The sequence below is a fragment of the Solea senegalensis genome, linkage group LG1, assembly GCF_019176455.1.
Source record: "Solea senegalensis isolate Sse05_10M linkage group LG1, IFAPA_SoseM_1, whole genome shotgun sequence".
In the NCBI taxonomy this organism is placed as follows: Eukaryota; Metazoa; Chordata; class Actinopteri; order Pleuronectiformes; family Soleidae; genus Solea; species Solea senegalensis.
In genome coordinates, this window is record NC_058021.1 from 33687850 (window position 1) to 33711373 (window position 23524).

Sequence of the window (23524 nt, forward strand, 5' to 3'; positions counted from 1 at the left end):
TAAACTGAACAAAAAGTACTTAAACTGGACAAAGAATACACAAAAGTACTTGAAAAGTATTTAAATATGAAAAAAAAAATACTTAACCATGGAAAAAATACTTAACCAAAAAAAAAAGTTAACCATGGGGGAAAAAACATAAACTGGACAAAGAGTACTTATACTGGACAAAGAGTCCACAAAAGTACTTGAAAAGTATTTCAATATAAGAAAAATACTAAAATACTTTGTTTAAATACAAAAAGTACTTAAATATGAGAAAATGTATTAAATAGGACAGAAAAGCACTTAAATGCGATGTAAACTACTTACTGTAAATAGGACAAAATGTATTTAAAAGGAGAAAAGTACTTAATTAGCACATAGTTACATACATATGAACAAAAAAGACCTTATATGACAAAAATCAATTAAATACCAGATAAGTACTTAAATACACAAAAACTCAGATAATAAAAAACGAAAAAGTTGGAAAAAAGTGCTTACAATTGACAAAAGTATCAATGCTTGAGTTTGAGTTGTTTCCTTGTCCTCGATGAAGGAAACTTGATTAGGAAACAAGAGAACTGTAAAGGACACTTACTTTGTTTTTTAAAAAATTTATTTTTTGATTAGAACAGGGAGAGCGTTGACGTCTGTCAACAGTTACTGACGGGTTGACATTAAACATCCACCAGGTGGTGCTGCAGGTTCTGTTCAGTCTCATTTAACATTTTTTAAAAAATAATATTCAGATTAATTAATTTCTCATTTTTCTTTTCATCAGTTCAGACTCAAACAGAAGAAACTGTGATAATCACTTCATGTCCTGGTCTGTAGCGCCCCCCTCAGGTCAGGTGGACAGAGGACAACAGTGATAGTTTCCATGTGAGAGACGACTATTGATCGCAAACATACAAATGTCTGATTTTGTCACTTCTGCACTTAAAATCCTTCATTCAGATTTACCTCAGTGACACAAAGTGACCACACGAGGCAGCAGAGGACCAGCAGCACCTATGTCCCCACAAAATCACTGATTTTCTCTGTGGACTTTGGTGTGGGAGAGTGAGTGGTTTACAAACTTCTGTTTCCTGTGGGAAAAGCACTCACTCTCCCACACCAAAGTCCACAGATAAAATCAGTGATTGAAGTGAGGTCACAGGTCAGAACAGGAAGTTATGATTTTCACAGGAAGTTAAAAAAACAACAAAATAAAAAAATAATCAGACAATGAATATGTGGAATAATTTTCAATCCAGAGTTCAGTGTTTACTTCTGAGTGAGACTCAGGTCACATGACAGTCATGTGATGATGCTCTGGTCACAAGTTCACATGCTTGTTTACATTGAAATAGAACAAAGAATGACTTCATTAACATAAGAACGCTTTATGATTGGTAGCTCGCCGCCGCAGGGCATTGTGGGTAACAACCGCAGCACAGAGGTTTAGTGGTTGGTCCAGAATAGGAGGAGCCACGGCTATCAATTTCACAGGTGTGATGATGTCACTCAGTCTCCATGGTGACGATGCGGTACAGCAGCGTGACGATGGCGGCGACCAGAGACGGAATCAACAGGTTAGACCACCAGCTGTAACAGAGGACTAGTTAGTACTAATTAATACTCAACTAACAGGAGGACTAGTTAGCACTAGTTAATACTCAACTAACAGAGGATTAGTGCCAGTTAATACTAAAGTAACAGGACTAGTTAGTACTCAACTAACAGAGGATTAGTAGCAGTTAATACTCAACTAAAAGAGGACTAGTTAGTATTAGTTAATACTTAACGATCAGGACTAGTTAGTACTCAACTACCAGATAACTAGTTAGTACATAACTAACATAACTAGTTAGTACTAGTTAATACTCAACTAACAGGGGACTAATGAGTGCTAGTTAAAACTCAACTAACACAGGACTAGTTAGTACTCTACTAAAACAGGACTAAGTACTCTACTAACAGAGGACTCGGTTGTACCCAACTAACAGAGGGCTAGTTAGTACTAGTTAATACTCAACTAATGGATGTGACGGGACTAGTTAGTACTAGTTAATATCCAACTAACAGAGGACTAGTTAACTCGTAACACTGTGTGTGTGTGTCACCTGCTCTCCTCCTTCACAGTGGTCAGCAGTGTTTCCTGTGTTAAAAACACAAACATCAGTTACACACGTTACACACATGTTTAATTTCCTGAACGCAACACTTAAATCAGACTGACCTCAGGTTTGTTTAATTTTGCTCTGTCGTCCTGTGGAAAAACATACACACACACAGACGTTAGTGATGGTGGATAAACACACACACAAACTTGTTTTTCTGTCTCAGTGAAGACACTCAGAGACGTCATACACACCCTCGCCTCTTACGCTTAACCCTAAACTTAAAACTGGTCTTAACTCTGAAAAAACCCTTTAAAGTTATGGGACAACAGACAAATTGTCCTCACAAAGATATAAATACACACACATACACACTGACCGGGTGCACTTCTCCGATCAGCATGCTGCTCGCCATCTCTCTAGCGTCGCTAGAATGTCCCACGTCCTCAAAACTCTCCGTGGCGTTTCCTCCGGCCTGCTCCCGTAACACCTCCTCTCCTCCAGGGTGCTGACACACACACACACACACACACATGTTAACATAACATTTATACTGTTAACATTATGTAAACATGATATTGCAGATATTTGTGAAAGTGACACAGGGTTCACGGTAACAAGGTGCATCCAAAAACCCTGGTAAATTCTGCTTTGTGTCTGCAAACACGCTTTAACTCTGCTAAGAAGACTTTTGTTGGTTTGTTTTTAATATTTAGAGTAGCTGACCGACTTTTTAAACTCAAATACGCAAATAATCAAATGCTTGTGACTGTCCCGCGGGTACATGTCCCTGAACACCACGAGTCAAAGGTCAGTTGGCCAAAGGAGTTTGTAAATTAATACGGAGATAAATATAATAATATATTATTTTATTTTATTCTATTTAATGTTTGCATTTGCTTGTGAGGTTTCCTTGAGTGTCAGAAAGGTGCCAACAAATAAAATGCATTATTATTATTGAGTGAATCAGAAAATAGAGGCAAATCTACGTTCATTAATTAAATATTTTCCATCATTTGTGATGTTCAAAACAACTCAGATAATAATCTTTATGGATTAACGTCTGTTACTATTTTATGTCTTTTTAATTTAGTTGTAACTTTCTTTCACTCCTTTTTATCCTCATATTTTTATTATGTATACGCCCCACAAACAAAAAAAAGAAATTACATTATGGACATGCACACATCAAACACCAGGTGGCCATTATTTATACAGTTAGACTGATTTGATATGAACGTTTGTTTATTAAAAATAAATAATGTTAAGTTTTCCTTAATAATTCATAATGAGGGGTGGGGGGTCCCCACTTGAGCCCCCTGGTTTGTCAAATGTCTCCACACGGCCTTGGACCGAGTGACCGTGAACTCATCAGTGGTTCAGACCAAACCTCAGTCAAAAAACGACACATTTTAAAGCAGATGAGTGTTTTTAAAGTGAAAGACCAGAGACACGCGTGTAAAGCGTGGAATTTCTCACCTCTTCCAGAAACTTGGTGACATCGTAGACTTTGTTGTGGATGATGATCCACGTTGACTTGTAGAAATTCTGCTTCTCGATCTCCGACAGCCTGTAGTACTTAACTCCGTCCGCGCTCGTCTCCTCCTGTTCACCCATCTGTGGTCCCCGGAAGTTTGGATAGTTACGGAGCAGCGAGCCGCGGTGTGAGCCGAACAGTGAGCAGCGGACAGAGGCGCGGAGGAGGCGGCGGTGACGTTATATAATCCACCCGGTGAGTGAGTGAGGACCGTGACTCTGCACAAAACACTTCAACATTTAACCCACTTAATGTGTCAACAGCCCTGAAGTTTCAGTGCTCGCGAGGTCAAGTCGCAAACAAGACCACAAGCGACTTCCGCTCTTTTCTTTCAAAACAAGAGCGGTGGATTGACGAGCGGTACTACCTCAATAAAACACAGGGAAATTTCCGTAAAAATTAATTAAAATAAATATAAAAAAATGTATTTATTCATTCATTTTATATTGTTAGGAGCTTTTTGTGTAACTGGTTGAGTCCTACATTCAGTGCATTAAACAAAGTTATATCATAACTGAACAAAATGCAATAATAGTCTTAGCTGTTATGATGTTGTTCCTGTTGCAGGGGTGGGGTGGCTCGGTGGTTAAGACCGGTACCATGTGTGCGAAAGACATCCTGCTCGCAATGGTCGCAAGTTTGACTCTGGCTGATTGTACTCAATTCCATTGTAAGTCTTTGAATAAAAGCGTCTGCTAAATGACATGACATTTTAACGCGAACGTGTGTTATTTTATTTTGAAAGGTAACAGTACAATTGCCGGTACGATCGCGCTTATTTTCAGACTCTTATCAAAACATATCAAATATTATTATATCCTGGCACGGTGAGGGGGAGGCTCTGCCCCCTGCCGTCTCCTCGCTGTGCTATTGGACAGTGTTCCTCACAGAGGCTCTCTGATTGGCTCTCACCCGTGTCAATAATCTGCGCGCTATGGGCGAGGACGAGGCTAAAGTTCGTCCCAGTTCACCAGCTTTCAAGGAAACGGGCTTCTCACGCAAACCAATTACGTGCACTCACGTAACACACGGCTTATGTCTGTCCTCGCGGGGTGGGGACATCGGACAAACTGAAGTCCGCTCAAAGTGTCCACACCCCGCGGACACGTAAAGCACTGAAAGACGGAGATAAATGAGCAAATTCTTGTGTGAAACGGTCAAAATCACCCGTCCTTAGCGCTTTCCCGCCTCCTTCAACACAAAGATTGTTTACTGATAAGCTGTGTCACTCCACAGCAGAATAAAATGGCCTGTTATAACATCGCCATCCATTTCGATGTATAGCTTTGTTTTTGTTTCAGTAAATAAAGTCAGAAGGAGACCTCCCCCGTCTTCCCATAATTGTTATCTAAAAGGTTGTTAGCTACACTTTGAAATATTACATTTAATAAATCGTCAATTTATTGAGATACTTCTCATAAAACCGGGATTTATCTGTGTAAATAACTCCGCTAACAGTTTAGTGAGTAAGTGTACGTGTGTGTAAATGTGCGTTTAAATGTAAAATACAAGGTTAAATATAAATGTCATTTGATGAAAGCTAACTAGTTAACTAGCTCGTTGGGAGACAAAGAGATGAGTGACACACATTTAACTCTTCAGCTTGTTAGTCTTTGTTTCACTCTTTATTTGTAATGATTTTATTTATTCTTTTCCTTTAAAATGAGACAAAAACTGTTCACAACATGTTACCACAGCCAAAAAGATTATTTGATAAAATGCTCATAAACCGAGAAAATGTCGATGTAGCATCAGGAGAATTTAGTTCATCGACTAGTTTTATGTGTATTTTTTAATTTTACGCAAAAAAAACAACTTAATGTGAACACACAATATTTGGAAATATCTTGAAATATGGCATAAAAGTTTTTTAACGCTTGAGGGAGGCAGAAAAATGTTTCCGACATTTTCCATAAAGGTGGAGCCAATTTCATTAGTTGTGGTAATTGTCATAGGAATTTCAGAATCGTTCTCACAACTTTTACACGTGTATTTTTGTGTTCAGAACACGAATTGCACAAAGACACCGTAGATCAGTGTTTCCCAAACACTGGGTTGGGTCCCTCAAATGGCTCATGGGAGATTTTTTTTTTGGTCCCCTAAGTGGAAGTTTCCGACATTTTCATTAATCGTGCTAATGTTAGTCGTAGGAATGCCAGAATTGTTCAAATATTACTTGTCAATTGTTGTTCAATTTAGCCACTGGCTATTTTTCACTGTTTTCCTTGCGTTACTGGCATAGTTTCATGAAGACACCATAAATCAGTGTTTCTCAAACACTGGGTCCGGGCCCTCAAATGTGTCATGGTAGATTTTTTTTGGGTCCCCAAATAAATTAGCGGATTTTTCCCTCTAACGACTATCTCAGCGTTACATGTTTACGTGTACATTTACATGTACACAAAAATTATATAATCTTTTACCATTTTAGAGTGACATTATCTGTTAGAGATGTGTCTGTAAATTAGTTTTTGCTCTTGTCACGATTTATGTTGTCAATGAGTGGGTTCCCGAATTAAAAGCTTGGGAAACACAACCTTGCTAAAGGACGTTTAGAAAAGAATAATGAAGAAAAAATTGCCACCAAATTTTCCTATAACAAAAAAATGCGACCATTTGCAGCTTTTTGTGCCTGTTTGTGATCTTTTGTCAGACAGAATGAGGTCGTTCATGTGGACTTTAAGCATTAAAGTCAACTTGTGAACGTGTATTATATCAAATGTTGATTAAATGAATATTTTAAGTGCTTGAAATGTGTTTAACTGACCTTTAAAAGTAAAATGTGTTGATAATTTTGTTATTGTCATATTTGTATCTTATATTTTATTGAGTTTGACAGGCTGAATGAAAGAATCCTGTTTATGTTCACTGTAGTGTATTTGTTCATGTGTTCATGTGTGTGTAGGATGAGTGGAGGAGTGGAGACGTCGTTGTTCTTCTTGTCTCTTCCAGACCTGAAGAAGCTGCTCAGTGTCTCTCTGAGTCTTCAGGAGGACGAGGACGAACCGAGGAGCAGACAGCTGAAGATCTGCAGGTGATTCTTCATCATCATCACCATCATCATCATCATCACCCTCACCATCATCACCATCATCACCATCATCCCCATCATCACCATCATCATCACACAGTGTCACACTCCCATTCAACAACACTGCACTCTAAAATATTAAAATAGTTCATTTCAAAGCTATTACAGAGTGTGTTTAAGTGTATGGGGTGGAGTGGCTCAGTGGTTAAGACCTTACCTTGTGTACCAAAGACATCATGGTCGCAAGTTCGATTCCACCCCTGGCTAATTGTACTTGATTCCATTCTAAGTCGCTTTGGATAAAAGTGTCTGCTAAATGTAATGTAATTTAACTCTTTTATTCCGAATGTATTATTAAAATAATTCAATTTAAAACTTTTCATCTTAATTTAACACTAAAATACACATTATCAAGGGCAAATGTCCTTAATAAAAAAAACAGAACCGAAATGAACAAATTCAGGAAAACTCATCTTATTCATTCTGAAAAACCGTTCAAATACATTTATAAAAAAAAAAAAATTCAGAAAAATAGAAAAACAAAATATCAGGACAAAAAATGAACTCATAGATTCTGAAAAAAAGCAGAAAATCAGGAAATGATTTTCATTCATTTGGAACAAAATAAATTAAAGAAACAATTTATTTATTTTTTGGACAAATTAAAAAAAAAAAAGCCAACAGAACAAAAATATTAGGGAAATCAGAGCATAATCCTCTTTATTTTGAGTGGATTTTGACACAGACTTGATGTCTGAGAGTAAATGCTTAAATCCAGCTGATGACACACGCGTCACATGACCATATAATGATGACATGATTGATGACATATGGCTGTGAAGCTTCAGCGTGGCGGCAGTGGCTCATAAGCGGGCTGGCAGGGTGGAGTGGCTCAGTGATTAAGGCCGGTACCCTGTGTGCGAAAGACATCATGGTCGCAATGGTTGCAAGTCGCTTTGGATAAAAGCGTCTGCTAAATGACATGTAATGTAATGTAATAAGCAGCAGCAGCAGAAGGACACAGGTTTATATTTAACAACAGAGACGCAGCAACTGAGGCGTGTTCATGAACGACCACACGTCACACACACACACACACGTCACACACAGTGACAGGTGATGAAGCCGGGTTCATCCTGCACATACTCACCGGTCACAAATAATCCTCACATCATAGGTGCTCCAACTCTTTAAGTCTGACTTTAACACTAAATTAGTTCATTTTAACACTTTTGTTCTTAATGTAATACTAAAACAGTTCATTTTAGAACTATTACAGTGTGTGTTTAACGTGACTTTAACACTAAATAGGTGAAGCATTAATTTGTGACGGGTTCTTCCTGTACATACTCACCAGTCACTTTATCGAAAGAAAACACATAATAATCCTCACATCACAGGTGAGATTATGTCACTGTGACACAACAATGGAAAACACAGCACTGTTAGTTTGTTATATATAGTATTTGTTCATTTACAATGTGTACTGTACTGTATATGTGTAGTTTCCACAGTCAGATTTAACTGTGTCACTTGATCACAGTGTTCCTGTGGACGTGTCCTTGACTGACCGTGTGTGTGTGTGCGTGTGTGTCCACAGGGACCTGGTACTACTGTACTCTGATGTCCTGGTCTCTCCTGCTCTGGATTCCTTCACTGACATCACGGTGGTCATGGCTGTGAGACACACACTCTACTGTTTTTGGACTGTTGTGTGTTTGTTTACGATTTCTTTCAGGGTATCTTTGAAATATTACAACGTCCTCTTAAGACCACCAATAATTATCCAAATACTCATTAAGCACTTTCTGGAGACTGAGGACCAACCTCAGCCGTCCAAACTTTATAAATATGATCATTTTTGAAGTGTGGTGGTCTGAGTGCATACTGAGCTGTGAGCGCCCCCTGCTGCTGAGACACGAGGCTCACAATGTTGACGTCTTTCTCTCACTGTGAGACAGACTTTTCCAACAGAAAACTGAAGTGTGTAAACCACTCACTCTCCCACACTAAACTTCATAGAGAACCTCATAGGGAAAATCAGTGATTTTAACATCACAGTACACAGGAGTTGTTGATCCACTGCTGCCTCCATCACTAAGTTCACATGTCTTATTTTGATACTTCGGCATCCAAAGTCCTTCATTCCATTTTACCTCAGTGACACAAAGTGACCACACGAGGCAACAGTAGACCAGCAGCTCCTGTGTCCCCGCAAGCTAAAATCACTGATTTTCTCCAAGGGTTTGGTGTGGGGAGTTGTATACAAACTTCACTTTCCCTTTGGAAAAGTCTGTGTAACAGTGAGAGAAAGACGTGAACATGTTCTCAAAGATATTGTAGAGCAGTAGGGGGCGCTCGCAGCACGGTCAGCTCTGAGTATGTGTCAGTATCTCAGACAACTCAACATTAAAATACCCGACCTGTGACTTTAACTCTCAGTAGTTAGTTAATTGCAGAGTGAAGACGTGTGGACATGTCCTCGTTTTCAAGGCCTCAACCTTCTACACACACACACACACACACACACACACACACAATAAACAACCAGGTGTGTGTGTGTAAAATATTTGACTTTTCACAGTTAAATGTTTGTGGAGATTCATTCATTTATATTTATTTTATTTGTTTGTTATTTGTTTAACGCCCGTCTTTTTCTTCCAGATCCCCTTTTTCCAGAAAGGCATCCTCCAGGCGTTTGGACAGAGACACTGTCTGCAGGTGTGTGAGGACATCATGATGTCTGTGTGTCTCAGTCCTTTGTCCACATGAAAACACACAAAAACGAATATTAAACACTGTCATTGTCATGTCAAGTCAACAGGTGGCGATATAACTTTAAAGCCTGACAATCACATGTCATTTAATCAGATTAACAGTCACATGTTCACTTTGAAACGGTTCCAGAGTGTATTTAACTCTTTATGTGACTTTAATACTAAAATAGTTCATTTTAACATGTTTGGTCTTAATTTAACTCTAAAATATTTTATTTTCAAACTATTACATTGTGTATTTAACTCTTAATGTGATTTTAATATTAAAATAGTTCATTTGAATACATTTGGCCTTAATTTATCTCTATAATATTTTATTTTAAAACTATTACAGAGTGTATTTAACTGTTTAAGAGTGACTTTAGTACTGTATTCAGTCTCCACTAGATGGCACTGTCACAAGTGTTACTGCTAATCATTGGCATAATATCCCAGCCTGTAATAATTCAATCCAAAGAAAATCTACTTTGTATGTAGTATATTTAAAATAATTCATATCATTTAACCTGGAGAGTGTAGGTCAGGTGTAGGTCAAGTGTAGGTCAAGTGTAGGTTAGGTGTAGGTCAAGTGTAGGCCAGGTATAGGTCAAGTGTAGGTCAGGTGTAGGTCAAGTGTAGGCCAGGTGTAGGTCAAGTGTAGGGTGTAGGTTAGGTCTTGGTCAAGTGTAGGTTAGGTCAGAGGCCAAGTGTAGGTCAGGTGTAGGTCAGTGTAGGCCAGGTGTAGGTCAAGTGGGTCAGGTCTTGGTCAAGTGTAGGTTAGGTGTAAGCGCAAGTGTAGGTCAAGTGTAGGTCAGGTGTAGGTCAGGTGTAGGTCAAGTGTAGGTGAAACAAAATCAGCTCAGTAAACGTAGAATATAATAATGTATAATGTTTTTTAAAGCTTGCTTTTAAAAGGACATTTTTGCTGATTAGCGTAAGGACTGTGACTAATATTAGAACCATGTGTGTGTGTGAGTGTGTGTGTAGGTGGGCTGTCCTCAGCAGGTGTCTCCAGGTGTCCTCCAGTGTTTTCTGTCCTACTCTCTGATCACCAGACTGACTCCACGCTGGAACAAAGCAGGACGTTACCTCATCTCTGGTGTGAACACACTAACATGCTAACACGCTGTGTGTTGTTGTTTGTTTTGATTCTTTAATCACAGGCTGTTCACAGGCACAGAACGTATAGTTTTACACGTACAAAACAAAGTCACGCTTTGAAGCCTCCAGATTTACGGTCTGACCACCGCTTTGTCGGAAGTTCACAGACGACAGACGACTTTCACGACATCGGATTATACAAATGTTTCACTCATCTTCAAATATGTCGACAATAAATGTAACTCCTTTGGTGTGACTTTAATACATTTTTGGTCGTAATTTTGCACAAAAATAACAAACAATTTCTGAGTGTATTTAACTCTTTTCGTGTGACTTTAATAATAAAATAGTTAAATATAACACTTTTGTTCTTAATTCAACACTTAAATAGTTAAAATGAAGTACAGAGTGTATTTAACTATAAGATTATATGTAGATTATTATTAGAATGATGTCACTTGCTTTTAACATTGCAGCAAACAAATACAGGAAATCAAGGTTAGTAAACAGTCAATAAAATGAATATATAATAGTCGATACATGGTCATAATAGTAATGGTAAATAAATCAGTATATAAATATTATAGATTATGAATGGACTTTACAGAGTGTTGACTTCACAACAAAGTCCAACCTGTAATCTGTAACGGCTGAGTGTCGCAACAAGTGGACAAGCCTTAACCCTGGACCCACTTTGATATAAACAAACAGTGTGTGTGTGTGTGTGTGTGTGTGTGTGTGTATGGGGGGGGTGGATAGCTCAGTATCTCAGTCTGAGCTCGCAGCAACAGTCGCTAAAACAAGTTAATAAGTGATCAAAATATCAGGATTACATTTGTTCATGTCGTCCCTTTTGGAAGTGTGGAACCTCGTATGACCTGCAACGTGTTTGACCTGATTCAGACAAATGTTTTCTAGTAGAATTCATATTTGTTTGCACTAAAATGCTTCATTATAAAACTATTACAGAATGTGTTTAACTCTGTGATGTGTAGTGTTTGTCTTCTTCTGCTGTTCTACTAACATAATGTTTTCTGTTCTGGTTTTTTTAGGTAAAGACTTCCTGACCCATAGCGGGCGTCTGAACGCTGTCAGTAAGTGTCTCTGCCACTCGATACGGTATCTTTGAGAGCATGTTTACGTCCTTCTCACTGTCAGACAGACTTTTCCAACAGAAACTGAAGTTCATAAACCACTCACTCTCCCACACCAAACCCCATAGAGAAAGTGACCACACAAGGCAGCAGTAGACCAGCAGCTCCTGTGTCGCCGCCAGCTAAAATCACTGATTTTCTCTATGGGGTTTAGTGTGGGAGAGTGAGTGGTTTATTTAAGAGGCCATAGCATGATCCTATCTCACTTATTTATTTTTTTATTTAACCTTTATTTAACCAGCTAAAAGACCCATTGAGTTCAAGACCTCTTTCACAAGGGTGACCTGGCCAAGAAAGGCAGCAGCACACATCATAGTTAAATAAAAAAAACAGGAAGGCAGCAACTACAATACAAACACGGAAATACAAGAGTACAACTAGACAAACATAAAGTGCAAGAGTTGTGGTCACACTAACAATTTAAGTTCAATGGATTTCTGTTGTCTGTCTTTTAAGATGGAGCGGAAAGCTCCCAGTGAAATAAAAGCTTGCAATTTAAGTGTGTTGGAGGGTATTCCAAGCAGAGGGGGCAGAGAAACTGAAAACTTTTTTCCCCAATTCGGTCCGACCACGGGGAGCAGACAAGTGCAAAATGTCATTGGAACGTAAGGCATAATGGCTTCTGGTCCGCTGAAGAAAAGTGCTTAAATAGGTAGGACCAAGCCGAGAAGAGCCTTATAGACCAGAGTCATCGTGTTTGTAGCGTCTTACAGACAGAGGACATGGAGGCTTTGGCATACAGTTCACAGTGGTGGGTGAGGCGGCTACAGCCAGTGATGAACCTCAGAGCACAATGATAGACTGGAGTCAAAGACTGTAGGCAACTGTTAGAGGCACACATGTACACAACATCGTCATAGTCAAGTATTGGTAAGAATGTTGCTGATATCAGGACCTTCCTAGCTCTGAGGGAGAAACGAGAATTTTTAACATGCACTTTGAAAGATAGCTCCCCCTCAATAATAAATCCCAGGTACTTATAACTGGTAACCAGCTCAAGAGCTCTGCCATGGGAAGTTCTAATTGAGGGGATTTGTTCCATGGGAACAGATGAGTTTGAAAAAAGCATTATTTTGGATTTTTCAGCATTTAAAACCAGTTTCAATTTCTCCAGGTTAGTCTGCACTTATATGTGAGATATGGAGGTGTACTTACAAACATGAAGTCAAAAACCTCCTATTTGGTGCAAACGAGACGCTGTAAATGTCTCATCACTGTTTCAGACCAAAACCACACCCACTGAACACGGACTGTCTTGTGATTGGCCAATTACCTGGAAGTGATGTCATTGACACGTCAGCACTCAGACACGCAGCTCCTCCTATGGAATGCAGATGCACCATGAGCAATTATCAAAATATTGAGTAATGCCGTCATCACGACCCCTCACCGTAATCCCTTATGCATTTGATCTGGAGCCTGACCCAGAGTCAGAAGACACTGTGACAAGTGATAGACTGCTGCAGGACGCCTGTAGCTTGGATTAATTTGTGGTTACCGAGATGATAAACACACATACATGCAAATGAAACACGAGTGTAGCGTGTAGCTTAGCCTGTAGCCGACCAATAGTCGTTTTACGGTTTGTAAAAAGTTTAATATACATATTGTTTTAGGTGGAGTTTGGTGCTGTGTCCTGCTTTATATTGCCCGAAGTTTGTGTAACAACAATCCTCCGTGAAGTGGTTGCAGCATACATGGAGGTATCTGGGAAATGTAGCAGGGATATTCCCATCAAATATGAAAATATCCACTGAGCTTTTCTTTGCTCATTGTTGGGGAGCTTGTGCAGCGTCTGCTATGGTTTATCACAACCCAGAACAGAGCAAACACTCGCTGAACCTTTTTTCCACAACCGATACACTCAGCAGCTACAACGAGATTAGTTCTTCTACGGTTGAAAGTATGATATCAGCAGCAGTTATTGGCACTTACGTGCTATGGCCTCTTTAAGTCTGTCTAACAGTGAGATAAAGTGTGTGAACATGTGCTTAAATATATCGTAGGGCAGCAGGGGGCGCTCACATGGATAATAATCATAGAAGCAGTGGAGGCTGTGGAGTTCAGAGAGTAAACTAGTTTTCGACCGTGCCTTTATTTTAAAATAACAAGTTTTTGTTATTTCTCTAAAGATTTGAGGTTTTAAGTTTGTTTATTGTATTTGAAAATAATAATAATAATAATAATAATAATAATAATGATAATAATAGTAGTAGTAGTAATAATAAGTGTCCACTTTACTTCTGCAGCTGCTGAGTCTCTGTGACCTTGTTTATTGTCATGAAGCTATAAATTTATCATGTCAATCTAAGTTTAGGTTCATCCCCATGTGATTATCTAACACGTAATAAAAGTATGTGTGTGTGTGTGTCAGGCATGGAGCTGACCACCACTGATGGTCACCTGTGCCTCAACATTGAAACCAACACAGTGCGACTTCCTCCGACGACAGTGAGAAAACAACTTTATTTAATTTATGCACACAAGTCACAAAGTCAGTTTGGTCTCTTTGATTTACACAGAAAACAAGTAAAATATGATGAATATAAACATCAAATTACAAGTGTGTGTGTGGATGTGTGCGTGTGTGTGTGTGTGTGTGTGTGTGTGTGTGTGTGTGCTTGTGTGTGTGTGTGTGTCACAGCTCCAGGACTTTGACCTCCCTCCCTCACTGCTCAAGAGGTTCTGGTCTGACCCTGACTTTGTCCTTGACCCTTCGTCCACAGGAGGAACTGTGTGGTGTCACGTCCTGCCCAGGTGAGACAGCGCCACCTACTGCACACACACACACGCACACGCGTACAGAGAGCAGAGGCTTCACAGGTAAGACGGTCCTCGGGTCGTGTTGCACTGGCTGACCAGCAGGTAGAGCTGTTGCTCTGTTTAAACACAAGCCTGCAGCAGCAGACGGACACTGTGTGTGTGTGTTATATATTAGTGTGTGTGTGTTTGTTCAGTATGAAGAAAGGTCAGATCATCACCATCAGTCGTCAGCTGTCCGGAGATGGACCCTTCAGAACTTACAGAGACCTGCAGAACCACTGGAACCGACTAGTACGTCATCGTCCTCTTACACACACATACACTATAAAACCAGAGGTTCTAAAACACTGGGCGGGGCCCCCAAATGGGCCGCGGTATATTTTTTTAGCTGCTACATTATCATTATCTATATCTATATATATTATCTATCTATATATATGTATATATACATATATGTATATGTATATATATATATATGTATCTATATATATGTATGTAATATTATTAACAATTTCAATAAAAGATAGTGTGTGTGTGTGTGTGTGTGTGTGTGTGTGTTGCAGTATGGTTACAGACTGCCTGAGCTGGCAGAGGGAGAGGAGGTTTACTGCAGTGTTTACTTCAGACTGGTGGGAGAAAGACTCTTCACGTATCCTCATCAATAATGATTGTTATTATCACGAGCAGCTCACACACACACGTCAGTCTGTTTTGCGTGTGGTTTGAATGAGATTCTCTGCAGAATCTTCCTTTAACCCTGGCACTGAGCAGGTATCCTCTCAGCTGTATCCGTCTGCAGCCCGTGCAGCGCTGTCCCCGGGTCGACCTGCAGGGGGTGCTAGCCTCTTTCCTGTCTGACATCAGGGAGCAATTGAAGAGTGTGTGTGGTTTCCCTGCTCACCTGACCAGAAAACCCCGTTATTGCACGACGACTCTGAACAGTCCTGCATCGTCACAACAGCAGGTACTTATATATGTATATATAGTATATAATCTGTATACTGTATATATATAAAGATTATGACTGTATACAGTTGCATACTGTATCGATACATGTCTATATTATATTAGTTATATTAGTTATATTTTTGTACGTACGTAGCCTTATCATCATATAACGTTGGTAATGTTTTTGTATGTAAGTAGCGTTATCTTCGCGTACCGCTGGTCATGTTTTTGTACGTAAGTAGCGTTATCTTCACGTAACATTGGTAATGTTTTTGTCATTTTGTGTGATATTAAATTCTTGGTATCTGCAACATTTGGTGAAATGAAAATCGTCACAAATTGTGTTGTTAAGTGAATTTCTCCTGTTACTCAGGTGCTGAGTGGTGAACAGGTCAACCTCACGTCCACCAGGCATGTCCTCACCCACCCCACCCCCCCTCCTCCTCCTCCGGTGAGGTCACAGCCTCTAGTCTGGTCTCCTCTCTCCCAGCAGGACAGAGCTGAGGGGATTCTGGGTAGTTTCACCGGTCTGACTCAAAGTCAGAGGTGTGGAGGACTGGACGTCTGGCCTTCATCCTCCCACTCCTCCTCCTCCTTGTCCTCTTGTTTTTATTCCTCACAAGAGTCCTTTTTCATTTCAGATTCAGTGACTCCTGAATCAGCTCCTTCCCTCTCCCCCATTCCCTCCTCCTCTTTACCACCTTTCCTCCCAGCTTCATCACTCTTGACTGCCACCTCCTCCTCCTCTTCCTCCTTTCTTCCATTCTTCCAGCCAGCTTCATCCCTCACCTCCTCCTCTCTCCTCCCTCCTCCTCCTCTGCCTCCTCCTAAACTGGTTCCTATCTTCAAGAACAAACATCCTTCTCGTCACGTTAATGTCACCCTGCTTCGTGCTCAGAAGCAGAGGGAGCATCAGAGTGGAGGAGGAGGAGGAGGAGAAGGAGAGGAGAGGAGGATGACACTACCTGCCTTCAGGAACAACACACCTGCTCCTCCTCCTCCTGGTGTGTCTCATCCCCTCCGTCCTCCACCAATCATCCCGAACTTCCAGCGTTGCCCTAAACTTCTCAGCAGCAGCAACAGCGCCATCTATCCTCCTCCTCCTCAGCCTTCAGCTCACCCCACAGTCAAGACCCTGTCCAGCCTCAGTCCCAAACCTGGACTCGTCCTCACTCCAGAGATGGAGATGAAGCTCAAATCCATGTCCTCCTCCAAACCCAGTGTGAAGTTCAGCTCTGATTCCAGCCGTAAACAAACAAAGCAAGAAGCTCCTGAAACGAAGCCTCCACGACCTCCGACCTCATCTGACATCGCCAACAGGGACACACCCCTCAGCAGCAGAGTGGTGAGTGTCGGCTTCAGGCTCCTTAAATATCTACTGTGAGGATCTGACGACCTAAATATCTCATTTTACTTTAGAGATGTTACGCCAGTTTACAAATTACTGCCACTATGTGGATACACTTACTGCACTGCATAGTGGCACGGCTATTATTTTTACTTAAAATACGTTTAAACAGCATGATGATTCAAACCAAACCAAAACACTCCAACACTGTTCTTTATGAGGACAGAAAATATTGTACGTTTTTCAGCTAAAACTTTGCAGCTGACTTTGAATTCTCTGCAAAAAAAAGTATAGGAAAAAAAAGACTTCTGCACATTCTAATGTCAGCTCCTGGTGCCACCTTGTGGTCATAGATGCACATGTAACTGGGTCACAGGAGAAGTCAGTCAGTCATTATCTACCGCTTTATCCTCCACCAGAGGGTCGCGGGGGGTGCTGTGCCAATCTCAGCTACATCGGGCGATAGGCAGGGTACACCCTGGACAGTTCGCCAGTCCATCACAGGGCCACATACAGCTAGAGACAAACAACCATTCACTCTCACACTCACTCCTATGGTCAATTTCGAGTGTCCAATTTACCTAATCCCCACATTGCATGTTTTTGGACTGTGGGAGGAAGCCGGAGAACCCGGAGAGAACCCACGCACACACGGGGAGAACATGCAGAAAGGCCCTTGTTCCAACCGGGGTCTAGTGCTAACCACTACACCACCGTGTGGCCCCACAGGAGAAGTCGTTTTTTTTAAATAATTAAAACAAGGCTTTTTAGAAATTTTCAGCTTCTTAAATGTGAATATTTTCATTTAAGAAGAATATTTTCAAAAACTGAATCATTTTATGTTTGTGGACAAAAACAAGAACATAATTTCCAATGACTCATCGAGAAAAACAAACTAATCATAAGTTGCTTTTTTTTTTTAATAAATGGCTGACATTTTTCCACGTAGGATGTGAATGTGGGGGCGGCGCTATCAGTAAAATAATCTCCGTTTTCATGCTTCAAACAATCGTTATTCTATGAGCCTTTAAAAATCCATTGCCGACCTCTTCCTCTGATCAGATCTCTCTGTGGACCAGGTCAGAACGGAGCCTTTGTCTCAGACTGAAGGGCTCTTCTGTGGCTGTGGTTGACTCGGGGGGTCAGAGGTCGGGGTGTTGTGCGTCCCTCAGCATGGTCTCGGGGGCGGGGGGGCGGGGCATGGCGTTACACTTCCACACATTGTTATGGATGTAATTAGATTGTTGTCATTTTCCCTTCAGCAGAACCATGTGATGCAGCTGCATTTCATGTCTGCAGGGAGAGAAGCCAGAGAAACTGCTGAGTCATGGTTTAGTTTAAAACACAATCATGTTCACTAAATGTTTCTGTCAGTTCTTTTTGAACTCTGATTGTTTGTCTTTTTAAGTCCATGGTTTAATCCCACCGGAACCTTTATAATAATCTGAAGCAGATCTTTACGCTGACGGATGTGGGCGTCGCACAGATTCTGACTTCCTGTTTTTGTGTCTTGAATCTATGAAGGTGAAGAAAAACAGAGCAGCAGCAGCAGCAAGAGACGTGGAGAAAATGGCCAGAAACAACCAGGTGAGGAGTCGTCTTCCTCCTCGTCTTCCTCACCTGTTATTCTCTGCTTAGCTCCAGCCACAGCTCCACCTGTGGATGATGTTAATAAAACAATTTCATCCAAAAACCTGCTTGTTCTCTATGAAGATGGAAAATATTGTAAGTTTTTCAGCTGGAACTACACGACTGACTTTAAATTCTCTGGAAAAAAAAACCCAAGAAAAACAAATTCTACAGCCACGAGATGCATTCAAGGACCCTAACTAATGTCAGGACTTTCGCACATTCTAAGGTCTGCTCCTGCTGCCACCTTGTGGTCATAGATGCACATGTAACTAAATGTGAATATTTTTTGGTTTCTCTCTGTGATCTCAGTTGGATTCTTAGTTGGATTAGTTGGATTCATGATTTTATATCCATGTGTGGTTGTGGTCAGTGTGTCTGCGGGATGATGGTGTGTAAACTAGCGTAGCTAATGCACCACGAGCAGGTTGAGGCTGTAAAAATGATGAACGTTGCTGCTGATCTGCTCCGGGCTTCTCCACACCGTCCATCACTTTAACAGCCTCCTCTCAACAGGATGTTTGTGCGGAAATGCGGCCCAACTCCACTCCGCGGGGGCCATCCATCACGCTGACGCACCCTTAATACGTCGCGTTAATCTATGTCGTCTTCCTTTAAGAGGACGCTGAGTCTGTACGAGGGGAAATTCATCACCTGAGTGACCTCCTGCTTTATGACACGGCAGAAAACCAGATGGAGACTGGTTTATTTTGTTCTCAGAGTAAAACCTGTTGAACAGAGTGAAGACACACCTGAGGGTGGCGCCAGAAGAGTCAACGTCCATACAGAGTAGAGGCAAGATGGCGCCGGTGTGTTTGGCTGCTCGTCTACCTCTGTCACTGTGGCTTGTTATTCTGTTGGGTTTTTTTTGCGCCGTCAACCACAAACCTCCTAAATATAATAAGGACTTTTTAAATGACTTCTCTGAACTTTTGGCTGAAATCGTTCCAAACTAACTATTCATGTGTGCTGTCCTGATAAGCCTCTGGTGAAGGACTTTTTAAACCTCATCAACTCTTTTAATCTGGTTCAGTCTGTGTCTGGTCCCACACACGGACATGGGCACACTTTAAATCTTGTTCATTTTAAAGCTGGAGATCTGTGTGTGCTTTCTGATCACAAGGTTGTACTATTTGAAGTTGGATTATCCTACACTGCAGTTGAAACTCGCGCTCCTTCTCAGCTATGTCGGATTCTTAACCCACTAACTGCTGCTCAGTTCTCTGCTGCTTTTATCCAGTGCTGTGTCCCTTCGGACTCAAATCTGTCTGATACTGAGGAGTTCAGTTTGTGGTTTCACTCCTCCTGCAAAGCCATCTTGGACTCTGTGGCTCCACTGAAACCCAAACAGCCTAAAGCTAAAGCTGAGCCCTGGTTTAATGACAGAACTTCAGACGGGAGTGCCGCAAAGCTGAGCGCAAGTGGGAAAAAAGACAAACTGCAGGTGTCATTTCAAATTTTAAAGGTCTGCTGGTGCGACTACCACAATACTGTGAGAGGCTAAAAGGGAACACCTTTCCAAAATGATTGTGTCCAACCGCCATAAACCACGTGTGTTATTTAAAACAATTGACTCTGTTCTGTCCCACAGGCTGTGTGTTTGGAAGCCTCCTCTGAAACATGCAATGGCTTTCTGTTGCAACTGCGAGGTCGCTTATATTACCTCCTGCATCTGACCCCGCTGTCTATGTTCCTTGTTTTGCTGTTTTTAATCAGTTTGAGCCTCTGACTGTGTCCATGTTAGGGGATGTGGTTGGCCACATCAAACCTTCTAGTTCCCCTTGTGATGCTGTCCCTCCTTGATTATTTAAAGAGGTTTTCCCTATCATAAGTCGGTCAGTTTGTGCCATTATTAACAGTAGTCTGTCTTCTGGTGTGGTACCTGCAAATTTTAAACATGCAGTCGTGCAACCCTTGATTAAGAAACTGGGTCTTGATAATGCTGTCTTGGCTAATTTCCAAGCTGCCTTTTCCCTCCAAAATCTTGGAGAAAATAGTTTATGTTCAGCTAAAGTTATTTCTAGACAAGCATGATATCTTGGAGGTGTTTCAGTCTGGTTTTAAAACCTTTCATAGCACAGAATCAGCATTATTAAACGTTTTCAATGACTACTGGCTACTGATTCTGGTGACGTTCTTGTGCTTGTCCTGCTTGACCTGACCGCTGCTTTCGTAGAGCACAACGTTTTACTGTTTCGTTTACAGCACCTAATGGGCATTAGTGGTACTGTATTACAATAGTTCAGGTCATATCTGGCAGATAGAACTATGTGTGTAAAGCTTGGTGGTTCAGAATCCTCATCTGCTCCCCTGTCATGCAGGGTCCCACAGGGATCACTTTAGGTCCCCTGCTTTTTTCACTTTACTTACTTCCCCTGGGTTCCATTCTTAGGAAACATGCTATCTCCTTCCACTGTTACGCTGATGACAGCCAGATTTATGTACCTTTAAAGCGGAAGGAGGCCCCATCTAACAATTCACTTCTTGAGTGTCTTGACGAGATAAAAGCATGGATGGCCCTGAACTTTTTGCATTTTAATGAAAGGAAGACGGAAGTGATAGTGTTTGGACCCAATGGCTCCAGTGAGTTCCTTCCTGTTGACCTGGACCCTTTGACGCAGCATGTAAAGCCTACAGTCACAAATCTGGGTTTTAAAATGGACAGTGATTTTAAATTGGACCGTAAAATCAGTGCAGTAGTGAAGTCCAGCTTTTTACACTTAAGAAAGCTGACAAAGGTAAAACCTTTTCTTTTAGCCCAGCACATTTTCTCTATGGGGTTTGGTGTGGGAGAGTGAGTGGTTTACAAACTTCAACAGTGAGATAAAGACATGAACTCTATGTTCTTTGATTGTTTGTTCGTCTGTTGTTGTTTTGTCTGTCTCCAGTTGTCTAAGCTGAAAACTCTGACTCTGCTGACCTGGCTCAAAGGACGAGGAGTGGTCGTCAGCGCCAAACACAAGAAGGAGGAGCTAATGCTGAAGGTCATGGCCTGTTTGGCTGAAGCCTGAGACACACACACACACAAGAACACACACGACATTGTTGAGTGAGATCCACAGGATGTGATGCAGTTTTTCTTTCTTTGAATGTGAAGCATCACTTTGTTCAGGTTCAACAGTTCTGTTCTCTGGAGTTATATATGAATAGATATATATATTTCAAACACAATTTTAAAGCTTTCATATGAACATTTAATATAAATGATCCGTTTCCTATGACAGATACAGTATTTGTTTTTGTTTAAATTATATATATGTATATATATATTTATATATGTATACATATATGTATACATATATACATATATATGTATATTATTTAATGATATTGTTGTTGTTTTTATGCCCTGATGAAAGACAAAGGTGTCAACATCTCAAAGATTGAAATGAATTCAAACCAACGTCGACAAGTTTTTGTGGGATTTTGTTCAAAAGAACTTAAGTTTGCGGAGTTTAAGTTTCTCTAACAGGTTTAGTTTTTACAGTGTTTGTCCTCACATCCTGATTAAAATACACATACACTGTAAAAAACACACAACCAGAGTTGGGCTGTATTTTTACTTTGTTGTGATCATTTTATTGCGCACGTACACATGTTTATTCACCTTTAACTCTTCTGTCGCAGCATCTACATGTTTCTGACACAAAAACACTAATAATCGGGAGAAAGTCCTTGTTCAAGCGATTTTCTAACGTGATTGATTGTCTAGCATCTCACATGATTTTAGTTAGCTGCTGCTAAGCACACGCTAAAGGATAATCACACCGATTTATGTTCTGATTTGTCACTGTAGACGGTCACCATATTAGCATCTGTAAAGTGACGTGTTTTTCAGATCGCAGCCGTCCGATTATAAATTGTCAGTAATAGCGAATGTGCAACACGTAGAGCGAGTGTGTAAAGCTGCTTATTGGTTGTTTGACACTTCAGTGCTCCTGTCAGAGGAAGGAGGCGTGGCTTCAGCCGTGAGTCTCTCTCACACACACACACACACGTCTAATGTTCCCCACAATGCTTGTTGAAATCTTCCCTGTCGAGAAACTCTATCCTGAGAGATGGGAGGCTGGAAAATTCCATTAACTGGTGTGTGTGTGTGTGTGTGTGTGTGTGTGTGTGTGTGTGTGTGTGGGTGGGTGTGTGTGTCCACCCAGATTCCCTGAAGCTGAAATCTCTGTTAGTTGTCGGGTGTTTCATCACTTCACTCTCTTTGGACATCAGCTGTATTCAGACATCTGGCTCACCCACCCACACACACACTGCTGACAGTTTGAAGTAATGTATGTGACAGCAATCTCTTCTTGTGTGAAGAGTCTCTTAACATGAAGGAGTCAAATTAACTTTAAATCTAAGATCACAGGAACACACACACACACATACACACACACAGTGACATGATGACCACCATCAACGCTGCCAAAATGTAACCAGTAATGTCTACAATTTATGCGACAGGACAAGACTTCCCTCACCAGCAGGAAAGTCCTTACTCTGTATTCATTAACTGAAAAAAGGGTGAATGGTGGTGCAAAATTATATACACCAAAGCCCATAGAGAAAATCAGTGATTTTAACATCACACACACAGGAGTTGATCCACTGCTGCCTCCATCATTAAGTTCAAATGTCTTATTTTGTTAATTCGGCTTTAAAAACCCTTGGTTCAGATTGACCTCAGTGACACACACTGACCAAATGAGGAGGCAGTAGACCAGCAGCTCCTGTGTCCCCACAAGCTAAAATCACTGATTTTTCTATTGGCTTTGGTGTGGGAGAGTGAGTGGTTTACAAACTTCAGTTTCCTGTTGGAAAAGTCTGTCTAAAAGTGAGATACAGACGTGAACACACTGTTAAGATATCGTCGACTTAAACTGACCTAGATTTTATGAGCTGAGTCTTTTGTTAAGTGGCTAAAAATCTTGTTTTTCTTTGTCTTTTCACTGCCAGGTTCTTTGCACGGTGGCTGCACAAAGCAAACACACAAACACACACACACACGTGCTAAGTGTTTGTGAAACAATGATGTGCAGCTTATGAAAAATATGAGTGAAGCTGCTGCTGCTGTTACTGCTGCTGTTGTTGCTGTTACTGCTGTTACTGCTGCTGCTGCTGCTATTACTGCTGCTGCTGCTGCTGCTGCTCTTACTGCTGCTGCTGCTGCTGCTGTTGC

At 40.9% G+C, this 23524-nt stretch overlaps 2 protein-coding genes across 2 annotated transcripts; one reads left to right on the forward strand and one right to left on the reverse strand.

The window, feature by feature from the left end:
• Positions 1 to 583: 583 nt before the first annotated feature.
• Positions 584 to 3899, reverse strand: LOC122775215 (cytochrome b5). Its single transcript, XM_044035066.1, has 5 exons — positions 3567 to 3899; positions 2467 to 2595; positions 2207 to 2236; positions 2091 to 2125; positions 584 to 1572 (listed from the first exon to the last, which is right to left on the reverse strand). Exons 1-5 carry the CDS (start codon positions 3702 to 3704, stop codon positions 1488 to 1490), a joined length of 417 nt encoding a protein of 138 aa, XP_043891001.1. The 5' UTR covers positions 3705 to 3899; the 3' UTR covers positions 584 to 1487.
• A 2583-nt stretch (positions 3900 to 6482) lies between these two features.
• On the forward strand, positions 6483 to 21604 carry LOC122783077 (uncharacterized protein C18orf63-like). Its single transcript, XM_044047757.1, has 13 exons — positions 6483 to 6658; positions 8256 to 8334; positions 9320 to 9376; positions 10399 to 10510; positions 11565 to 11606; positions 14041 to 14117; positions 14311 to 14423; positions 14624 to 14720; positions 14993 to 15078; positions 15201 to 15393; positions 15751 to 16722; positions 18250 to 18312; positions 21243 to 21604. Exons 1-13 carry the CDS (start codon positions 6486 to 6488, stop codon positions 21363 to 21365), a joined length of 2187 nt encoding a protein of 728 aa, XP_043903692.1. The 5' UTR covers positions 6483 to 6485; the 3' UTR covers positions 21366 to 21604.
• The last annotated feature ends 1920 nt before the right edge of the window (positions 21605 to 23524 follow it).

Excerpts from the sequence above, each read along its gene's own strand:
- LOC122775215 (XM_044035066.1), bottom strand. The coding sequence starts at position 3,704 with ATGGGTGAACAGGAGGAGACGAGCGCGGACGGAGTTAAGTACTACAGG. Across the intron at positions 2,237-2,466 it reads TGATCGGAGAAGTGCACCCG|GACGACAGAGCAAAATTAAA; the intron begins GTCAGTGTGTAT and ends GTTTTTCCACAG. Across the intron at positions 2,126-2,206 it reads CAAAATTAAACAAACCTGAG|GAAACACTGCTGACCACTGT; the intron begins GTCAGTCTGATT and ends TTTTTAACACAG.
- LOC122783077 (XM_044047757.1), top strand. The coding sequence starts at position 6,486 with ATGTTCACTGTAGTGTATTTGTTCATGTGTTCATGTGTGTGTAGGATG. Across the intron at positions 10,511-11,564 it reads AGGACGTTACCTCATCTCTG|GTAAAGACTTCCTGACCCAT; the intron begins GTGTGAACACAC and ends TGGTTTTTTTAG. Across the intron at positions 14,118-14,310 it reads TGCGACTTCCTCCGACGACA|CTCCAGGACTTTGACCTCCC; the intron begins GTGAGAAAACAA and ends TGTGTGTCACAG.